Raw genomic sequence first — 10,882 nt, forward strand, 5'->3', positions numbered from 1 at the left:
GTGTTTGACTGACATGAAAGATTTCTCCAACCGAAGGCTGGGTCACTTTCCAACTGGCCAAGAACATGAGCACTATGGGTAATGCATGTGTCACGTGACAGGAGGCAGTGGGACAATCGGTTGGTGACTGGAAGTCTCATGACGAGACCACCAAAGTGATCCCATCAGAATTAGCAATCCTAAAGACATCAGAATGGCAAATAGAGAGTTACGAACAGACAAGAAAATGATTCTAGATGCTAATTATTACCAGGGTCAGTGAGGGTGAGCTGGGCTGGGAGAAAAACTCTACTCACCAAGAGGTAAGTGCCAGAATGGGTGCGAAAGGTACAATTGGCAAAATTGATAGCCCAGAGACAGATGGCGGCTCTCAAAAGACATCAACAAAAAAAAATCCTGGAACCGGAATAACTAAAATCATGTGTAACCGAAACAGTCAGTGCCAGCCTGCCCTGGTGTGGGGTTTCACTAAATCACCTCCCTCCTGTATTCAATGCCATCTTCTGACTGCCCTTGCATCTCACCTCTACAAACACAGAAGAGGCCTCACTTAAAACCCAATGCTGGTGAGCTGTTGTGTTTATTTATTTCGCTGGCTAAGCAAGCATTTACTGCCCATTTCTAATTACCCAATTCAGAGTCAATTGCATTGCTGCAGATGTGAAGTCACAGGTAGGTCAGACCAGGTCCGCACCCCCCACCCCCACCGGCCCGCCACTGAGACCCCGAAGCAGCACAAACAGAGTATCACTCAGCCTGGGCGGCCACGTTTCAGCCGACAGGTTAAACTGAAGCCCCGTCTGTCCCATAATTGTAAAAGATGCCTTTATTTCAAAGACAATCAGAGATACACATGCTGGTATCTCGAACTGTCTTTATCAATCAAACGTTGCCAAAAAAAGACAGTCAAGTCATTGTAAAACTGCTAATTTGGGATCTTGCTACATACATATAGGCTATCAAATTTCCTAGATTACAAGTGTCTCCATTTCAAAAAAATTATTTCATTGGTTACAAAACACTTTAGGACATTTTGAAGTTATGATAGGTGCTACATGAATGCAATTTTTATTTCCCTTCAGACAGGAATGATACTGGCCACAGTCCGAAGACTGCTTCAATTACAACAGAGATATTCCACGTGAAACGGGTGGAGGTCCCAGTGACTTTGTTCAGGATTCACTATGATCTGTGCTGAATGTCTGTCACTGTATAACACTGGGGTACAGTACTGGTGGGGACAGGTCTGTCACTGTATAACACTGGGGTACAGTACCGGTGGGGACAGGTCTGTCTCTGTATAACACTGGGATACAGTACTGGGGGGGGGGGGGGGGGGGACAGGTCTGTCGCTGTATAACACTGGGGTACAGTACTGGTGGGGACAGGTCTGTCACTGTATAACACTGGGGTACAGTACCGGTGGGGACAGGTCTGTCTCTGTATAACACTGGGGTACAGTACCGGTGGGGACAGGTCTGTCACTGTATAACACTGGGGTACAGTACCGGTGGGGACAGGTCTGTCTCTGTATAACACTGGGGCACAGTACCGGTAGGGACAGGTCTGTCTCTGTATAACACTGGGGTACAGTACCGGTGGGGACAGGTCTGTCACTGTATAACACCGGGGTACAGTACCGGTGGGGACAGGTCTGTCTCTGTATAACACTGGGGTACAGTACCGGTGGGGACAGGTCTGTCGCTGTATAACACTGGGGTACAGTACTGGGGGGGACAGGTCTGTCGCTGTATAACACTGGGATACAGTACCGGTGGGGACAGGTCTGTCACTGTATAACACTGGGGTACAGTACCGGTGGGGGGCAGGTCTGTCTCTGTATAACACTGGGGTACAGTACTGGTGGGGAACAGGTCTGTCACTGTATAACACCAGGGTACAGTACTGGTGGGGACAGGTCTGTCTCTGTATAACTCTGGGGTACAGTACTGGTGGGGGACAGGCCTGTCGCTGTATAACACTGGAGTACAGTACCGGTGGGACAGGTCTGTCACTGTATAACACTGGGGTACAGTACCGGTGGGGACAGGTCTGTCACTGTATAGGGTAAAGAAGTGATTTTGTCATTACCTGGTGATTCCTGCTGACAAATACTTATGGCTGGTGTCTAGTGAAATGTAACTGAATGTGAATGGGTGCCTGGAGGAGGAGTGGGGAGGAGGGAAAATTAGATGTTGCGGGGATGGGGGGTGGAGGTGGGGGTGGGGAGCCAGTCATTCCCCACTTGGCAGGGCAATCACAGGCTTCGGAAATTACTTCCAGATTGGAGACCAAACATTCCTTTGGACCACTCACTCATTGAATCCAGGAAACTGCTGCTCCCAGTGAACATTACTCAATCCTTTTCAAATCCCCAAACACTCAACTCCAATCTATCTCAAGCATGTATAAGAACACATTCATGTCCTAACAAGCACACAGAAGCATCGGAACATGGCCAACATTTTAAAGCTGACAGTCGACGATCTTAGATCCGGGTAAATCGAGTTTTCAATCTAAAACTGCAGCCAGTATTAGTCAGCATCTTGTCCCACAATGTCCCGAGTTTGGCATTCACCTCTTCCCCATCCCCCATTATTGACAAACTAATCCCCAAACATGGAAAATAATGCATCATAAACCATACATAATTGGCAAGGTCCAGAGGGAGCGCGGCATCAACACAGCTTCATTCCTACATGTAGCAACCAGTTTGTTCATTCTGCTTCCCAAGTGAGCAGCCACCTTGTCAGCCCGAGTAACCCAGGATTCAAACACTTCTCCCTCCACCCCCACCCCCACCCCCACCATACTGTCTAGAAGGTACTGATTGTCACTGGTGGAGGGTGGGGGCAGAATTTCACGCCAAGGGGCGTAGAGACCATTCTCCACAACCGTGAGTGTGAATCCAGAAGGCCATGTACCCTATAATAACAAGGTGTGGAGCTGGAGGAACACAAGGGACCAGGCAGCATCAGAGGAGCAGGAAGGCTGACGTCTCAGGTCGGGACCCTTCATCAGAAGTGGGGGAGGGGGAAGGGGGCTCTGATATAAATAGGGAGGGGGGGTGATGATGAAACCAATACTCATCTAGCCAGTATTTATTTCAGAGCCCTCTTCCCCTCCCCCATTTCTGAAGAAGGATCCAGACCCGAAACGTCAGCTTTCCTGCTCCTCTGATGCTGTCTGATCTGCTGTGTTCATCCAGCTTGTTATCTTAAGACTCCAGCATCAGCAGCTCCTACTATCTGAGGTCATGTAACTCATTTGGTATTGATTAGATTCAATAATGTGGAGAGGGAGCTGTTAAAATGTCTTTGGGATGGTTTTCTACAGCAGAACATTGAGGAAGCAGCTGGAGTAGCTATTTTAGATCTAGTGCAACACAATATAAATGTCTAAGTAATCACCTTGACATAAAGATGACTTTAGGTAAGAGTGACCATTTTGTGAGATCATTCTACATTGTATCTGCAAGTGATATAGTTCAGTCTGAAAGTAGGATCCTAAATCGAAGCAAAGGCAAGTCTGACACCACAAGGGGTAAATATGTATGACAGATGGAGAGATCTGGCAATAGACAGGTAATGGCTGACATTTCTAACGGCTATTGGAATTCTTTGAATAGAATGTAACTAACAGACGAGATATAGAGAAATCATACTGTATGTATTCTGCTGGTGGGTGCAGTGTATTTAAACATTCAGATTTTTTTTATTAATGCCCTGCACAAGAGGTCAGCAAACAAAATCAAAGCACATGAGACTGGGGAGCATGTACTGACATTGACTGAACACTGGGTGATAGACAAATTGAAGCCAACAATCAACCATGATCTAATTGTTTGGCAGGGCAGGCTCGAAGGGCAGAATGGCCTGTAAATGAGACTAGTCCGGTTTAGGAAACCTGGTCAGCGTGGTCGAGTTGGGTCAAAGGGCCTGTTTCTGTGTTTAAGTTCCTATTTTTCATGTTTGAAACTCCCATTCTACATAGGAGGCTTACTGCAGTGGGATGCAAAATAGGGGACTTCAATTACATGAAGAGACCGGGGAAACTAAGGTGGATCTCCTCAAGCAGAGAGGCATAACAGGAGATTTAATGGAGTCCTTCAAAACCATGAAGCATTTTAACCAACATTCCGCCTTTATTGCACACCTGAATGGCCATGCAGCAATGCAGTTACCCCATTGGCCACTCACAATCATCCTAATTAAGACACTGCGAATATATGACCACACAAAACAACTGCAAACTATTTGAATGCAGGAATTAGAAACAGACCACTCAAAACCTTAACTCTGGTCTACTACTGCCTAAGGTTATGACTGCTTTTAATTACCCTTCATCCCCACCTACCCTCTGATAAATAATCCCCTTGCTTATCTTCAATGTATCTACTCTGCCTCAAAGTTTTGAAAGACTCATAACTCTTTGAGAAAACATTTCTCATCTTGGTCTTAACTGGATAGCCCCTTACTTTTAAAGTGACGCCTACTTCTAAATGAATAAGCCACATTTGGGTTTTGGCTGAATAGACGATGCGATGAAAGTTGAGATTCGTATATATTAATATCACTTTTTTAAGTTTGGAAATTTCAATTTGAATTAGTGGCATATGGGCTTTTAGTGTGTCTGAAGGGGGTTTAATGATTAATTTGGAAGTATATGTGTAGCCGTGGTAATTCCTTTGTAATAAAAATAATGTGAGAGAAGGCTTCCTGGAGGGTAATGAGTTGTTGTTTAGAATGGGCCAAGTTTAAGAATGAACTCAGTGAGCAGTTGTAGATTAGGCTCCAGTTTGGAAAGTCAAGGATTGATTTTATTACTTTTGCTTAAGGGAAACACATACAGCTTGCGAAAAGAGAGTTTTTTTTTTAAGGTTCAGGTGGGCAGTTCTGCAAGAGTCATGGCTGAAGGTGGATAAGCAAATCAGCTGCTTCTGAGAAAGGGAGAAGATAGCTAGAATTGCAACCTCAGTGTAAGGAGATTAGTAAGAGTTCCAGATCAGAAGTGCTTGGTTCATTTTAAGATGAGCAACTTCATGCTCCATTGTATAAAGGCTTCAGGAAGAGGCTCTCTGTCTCTCAAGACAGGGAGTTAAAGCTACAACTAATTTACTCCTTGTAAGGGTGATAAATAGAGACATTCTCACTAAAATTTGTAAAGGGATGCTTCCGGGATTAATGGGACAATATCTTTATCAAGTATGTTGAAATCTATAAACATGTGTTAAATGTAAAAATATTGTTTATTCATTCATGCATATCCACTTGGCCCACAAAACAGTGAAAGCTTGAATAACTAGCTCAGAGATTGTCTCGTTTTCCTGACGCTCTGATAGAGCAGCTCCAGAATTCAACCCCACTCTCACCCCAGATGTTATCATTTTCAGCCTGGATAATAGTGAGCCTCAGAACCCACAGACCAACATTCCTGCTGCCCATTTCACTGATGACCCACTGCTGCTGGAGTGAGGAGGAGGCTGCTTTCATAAGCCAAGTGGATGCATATGTCTGAAAAAGCTCAAAGTACATACAAACAAGAACAATTTATATGTTGCATAACACCAGCAATGCAGTAAAACAATCTAAAGACATTCTCAGCAAACTTAAGGCAGGTACTCGCAACATTTAAGCATCTGGATGAGCTCTTAAAATGCCAGGGGATAGTAGGCTATGAACCTAGTGCAGGAAATGGGATTAATGTAGCTTGGTGTTTGCTGGTGGGCCGAACAGCCTGTTTCTATGCTGTGTAACGTGACCGCTCCAAGATATGACAACAAGTCACAAAAGGAAATATTCCGACAAGTGATCAAAAACTTATTCAAAACAGTTAGATTTAAGAAGCTTCTTAAAAAGGAGATTGAGGGGGTGCAAGAGAGAGAGAGATTGAGTTTTAGGGGCAGAATTTCCAAGCCAAGGGCCCTAGCTAGCTGAAGATCTTTCCATCCATAATGGAACAAGGTCTGGGGAATGCAGGGATCTTTGACTGTTGCAGAACTGGAAGACATTACTGAGGCTGCTGTTAGTGGTTAATAAAAACAGAACTTGTTCTGCTTTCAGAGTTATCCACCAATGAGGTTAATGCACAGAATTTTCATGCCTCACTCAGCTCTTCTATCAGATATGTGGCAGTATCCTGTTTCAATCATGTCATTCATACTGTGGGCTTGCAAAGTATCTGATCTAACCAAGATCTCCATCAGTTATCGAACCACATCTATCTCTGCACATTGTGACATCGCTCCATCTTCCCTTCTTCGTCCCCAAAACTGTTGATTTAATTTATCGTCCTTCCTCCAGTTGGAACAGTTTGGGATGTTTTATTGTGATACAGAAGATGCACAATTTGCCAATGGTGCTGTAACAAATTGAGTCATCTCTATGTTTGCATTTAGTTTGAAACAACTGCTGTTAAAATGGAACCTGTTTTCTTTACCCAGTTTCAAAATGGAGGCCTGGAGATAATGTGAATATAGGCCAAGGTCAGGTTGCTGGAACTGTAAATTAGTCAGGGATTTGTGAAGGTCTGAAGATTGTTTCATCCTCATCAAACTGTGTAAGAAATACATGAAATATAACAACATTGTCCCCTTTGCATCTCTAGAGGATAAGAATTTTTCAGTTATGTAGCACCTTTTCCAACTTCATGAGGAGTCTTCGAAAACTATACAAGGCTCTGCTCAGACCAGAGGTGAAATACTGTGAACAGTCTTAGATCCCTTATCTAAAGAAAGACAGACTGGTATTGGAGGTAGTCCAGAGAAGGTTCACTTGATTGATCCCAGGTATGGAGGATGGTTGGGCCTATACCTATTGGCATTTGGGAGAATGACAGGAGACCCTACTGAAAGATCAAAGATTTTTGTAGGACCCGAAAGTAGAGGTGAGGAGAGGCCATTACCCCTTGTAGGAGGAACTCGGACTAGACAGTGTCATCTCAGAATAAAAGATCATCTAATGTGACAGAGGTGGGGACATTTTGTTTTCTCTCATAAAGATATGAATCTGCAGAATTCTTTACCACAGAGGGCTGTCGAGGTTAGATCACTGAGTATTTTCGTGGCTGAAACAGACGTTTTTAACCAGCAAGAGAATTGAGAGTTATGGGGGAAAGGCAGGAAAGTGGAGTTGAGGATCTAAAAAACAAGGTGGTGTGGGTTGTTTTGAAAAGTATTACACTTTCCAGGGCCTGATGGGATCTCTCCCAAGATCCTGAGGGAGGTGAAGAAGGAAATTGCTGGGACCTTGGCAGAGGTCTTTTTATCCATTTTAACCACTGGATAGGTCCCAGAGGGCTGGAGAATAGCCAACATTGTTCCTTTGTTTAAAAAGGGCAACAGGGACATTTGGGGAAATTACAGGCCGTGAGCCTTATTTCAGTGGTAGGGAAATTATTAGAGAAGATTCTTAGGGGCAGGATTTATTCACATTTGGATAACTATGGACTTATTAGTAACAAGCAACATGGCTTTGTGTGGGGAAAATCATATCTCACAAACTTGTTTGAGCTTTCCGAAGAAGTGACAAAGATGATTGCTGAGGGTACAGCAGTAGACATTGCCTCTATGGACTTCAGTAAGGGCTTTAACAAAGTTCCTCATGGCAGGCTGTTACAAAAGATGAGCTGGGAAGTTGGATAGAGAACTGGCTTAATCATGTAAGACAGAGCCGTGGTGGAAGGGTGTTTCCCGGATTGGAGATCTGAGACCAGGGATCAGTGCTGAGTCCCCTGTTGTTGGTAAAATACTAGAACGATTTGGAGGAGAATATGGATGGTCTGATTATTAAGTTGGCAGATGACACAAAGACTGGGGGAGCTGTAGATAGTGAGGATGATTGCCAGGAGATACAGCAGGATAAGATAAGTTGGAGACTTGGGCAGAGAAATGGCAGATTGAGTTTAATGTGAGATGCAAATGGAATTTAATCTGGATAAATGCATTTTGGAAGATCTAACGCGGAAGTGAAGTATGCAGTAAATGGCAGAACCCTAAGAAGCAACAACATACAGAGAGATTTAGATATACGAGTGCATAGTTCCCTGTCAGTGTCAAGCCCAGTAGATAAGGTGGTCAAGAAGACACATAGTATGCTTGCTTTCAGTCAGGACATAGAGTATGAAAACTGGCGAGTCATGTTGCTGCTGTCTAGAACTTTAGTTTGGCTACATTTGGAACATCAAATACAATTCTGGTCACCACATGATCAGAAAGATGTGAAGGCTTTGAAGTGGGTACAGAAACAGTTTATTAGGATGTTGCCTAATTTGGAGAGGAAAGATGAGGCAAACTTGCTTTGTTTTCACTTGGGCACCAGAGGTTAAGTGTTTGATCTCAGAAATTTACAAATATGCGAGGCATGAACAGAATGGATAGATGGAGTGTAACTCCCAGGGTAGAAATATCAATTACTAAGACACAAAGATTTAAGCTAAAAAGGAGGTAAGTTTAAAGGATTTGTGAGAGGCAAGTTTTTTTTTAAACACAGAGCATGGTAAGTGCTTGGAATGCACTGCCAGAGGAGGTGGAGGTGGAAGAGACGGATACAATCACAACATTTGAGAGGCACCTTGACAGATACGTGAATAAGCAGGGAACAGAGGGATATGGACTGCGCACAGGCAAAGGTTTTTACTTTAGAAAAGCGTCATGTGTCAGCACAGGCTCTGTGGGCCGAAAGGCCTGTTCCTATGCTGTACTGTTCTTTGTTCTTTAATGATCAGATCAGCCGTGATCTCACTAAATGGTGGCGTTGACTTGATCAGCCAAGTGGCCTACTTCTGCTCCTACTTCTTAATGTCTTAAAAAATGTGTGTTAAAGCCCTTTGCAGCCAATGAGATCCTTTTGAATGTGGGCTCTTGTAGAAAATACACTCCGCAACTCCCACAATGACCAACATGATCGGCTTTCCACACGTTGATCAAGGATCAGAACTGGCCCAGGCACCAAGGAAAGCTCTTCAGTTCTTCAGTAAAATGTGTTAAAGACCCTTTCAATAGTCATAAAATCAGGAAAGGAAGACTTGTGATTTTAAAAAGTTAGCACCTCTGACAGCGCAGTGCTGACCTCAAAATAAACGCAGTAATGGAGGGCAATACTCTTGATCACTAGGCCCCCGACTCCTGGGCAGCGGGCATCAGGCAAGACTGGATCATGTTCAGGTCAGCTGTGACCCAGAGGGACAGCTGTGTCCCGATTATTAAGAACATCCACTTCACCTCTGCACAGCAGCCATCACTTCCAAATTCAACTCTTTCAAACACTCTTCTGATCTTATTCTGTCAATTTCAGCTCGTTTGAAACTTTGCTGATTCTGTTTTAGATTGCTGCACATTCCAAGAAACTGTTTTCTAAGAATTACACTGGCATCATCACCCAAAAGTGGAATTCCCATCACAGTACTTTTATCAGTCATTAATTGCACAGAACAAGGCCATTCAGTCCATCATGCCCACACTGGTTCAAGATAGAACTCTGATAATCCTGCCTTCCAGTTTTTGGCCCACAGTCCAAGAGCAATGGCAGCAAGTGAATTTCTAAAAAACACTTCAATCTTACGACAGGTTTGGACTCAACCACCTTTTCAGGCAGACAGTCACAGGCCCTCACCAGCCCCTAAAAGAAAATACTTTTCCTCAACTCTCTTTTAGCCTTCTGCTTCTTACTTTAAATCCTTAAATGTGCCTTCCTATTTCACCTATGTACACCCTTAGCCCTTCAACATGCTTTTACTGTCCCTCCTCCAGATGTATTTTGTTTATTTACTGTTTGGGTGTTGCTGGCTAGACCAGCACTTATTTCCAGCTCCAATTTCCCTTGAGAGAGTAATGTGAGCTGCCTTCATGAACCACTGCAGTCCACATGCTGTAGGCAGATCCACAATGTTGTTAGGGATTTGTCCCACTGACAATGAAGGAACAACAATATTGTTCCAAATCAGAGTGGTGAGCGGCTTGGGAGGATCTTTCAGAGGCCGGTGTTCATATGTACCTGCTGCCCTTATCGTAGAATCATAGAATCCCTGCAGTGTGGAAACAGGCCCTTCAGCCCAGCAAGTCCACACCTAACCTCAGTGCAATCCCCTATAACCCACCTAATCTACACCTCCCTGAACACTACAGACAATTTAGCATGGCCAATCCACCTAGCCTGCACGACTTTGGACTGTGGGAGGAAACCGGAGGAAATCCCCGCAGACACAGGGAGATTGTGCAACGTCCACACAGACAGTCGCCCGAGGCTGGAATCGAACCCCGGTCCCTGGCACTGTGAAGCAGCAGTGCTAACCACTGAGCCACCGTGCTGCCCATGTCCTTTTTGAAAGAAGTGGTTTTTGGTTTGGAAGGTGTTGTTTAATGAGCCTTAAGCAAGTGAACATTGAAGATGGTGATGTAGTGCCAATCAAAAGGGCTGCTTTGTCCTGGATGGCATCAAGCTTCTTGTGTGTTGTTGGATCTGCACCCATCCAGGCAAGTGGGGAGTGTTCCATCACACTGCTGACCAGTGCCTTTGTAGATGGTGGACACGCTTTGGGGAGTCAAGAGGTGACGAATGTACCACAGTATCCCTAGCCTTTGCTCTTGTAGCCACTGTGTTAATGTGGTGAGTCCAGTTCAGTTTCTGGTCAATTGTAACCCCCAGAATGTTGATAGTGGAGGATTCAGTGATCAGTCGTTAAGACAGCATGATCAGGTCTCCTTTGGAGGTACAAACATTGTAAATAGAAACAGGAGTTGAACATTCTGTTCCTTCAAGCCCGCTCCGTGCTTTGTCATGGACAACTGCTGTTCATCCTATTCAATACCCTGTTCCCACTTTGGTCATTGCCTAGCACTCATAACGTGTTATTTGCCACCTGTCAGCCCAAACCTGGCGACTGT

General features: G+C 44.4%; 1 protein-coding gene across 1 annotated transcript in view; it reads left to right on the top strand.

Moving 5' to 3' along the window:
* The first annotated feature begins 314 nt into the window (after nt 1-314).
* The window catches only part of LOC125465804 (unconventional myosin-IXb-like), a 48,951-nt gene continuing 38,383 nt past the window's right edge, over nt 315-10,882 (top strand). Inside the window, exon 1 of the mRNA XM_059638421.1 lies at nt 315-455. Within this exon, the coding sequence (XP_059494404.1) occupies nt 315-455 (141 nt within the window). The remainder of the gene's footprint in view (nt 456-10,882) is intronic.

Source organism: Stegostoma tigrinum, chromosome 30 (assembly GCF_030684315.1).
Source record: "Stegostoma tigrinum isolate sSteTig4 chromosome 30, sSteTig4.hap1, whole genome shotgun sequence".
NCBI lineage: Eukaryota > Metazoa > Chordata > Chondrichthyes > Orectolobiformes > Stegostomatidae > Stegostoma > Stegostoma tigrinum.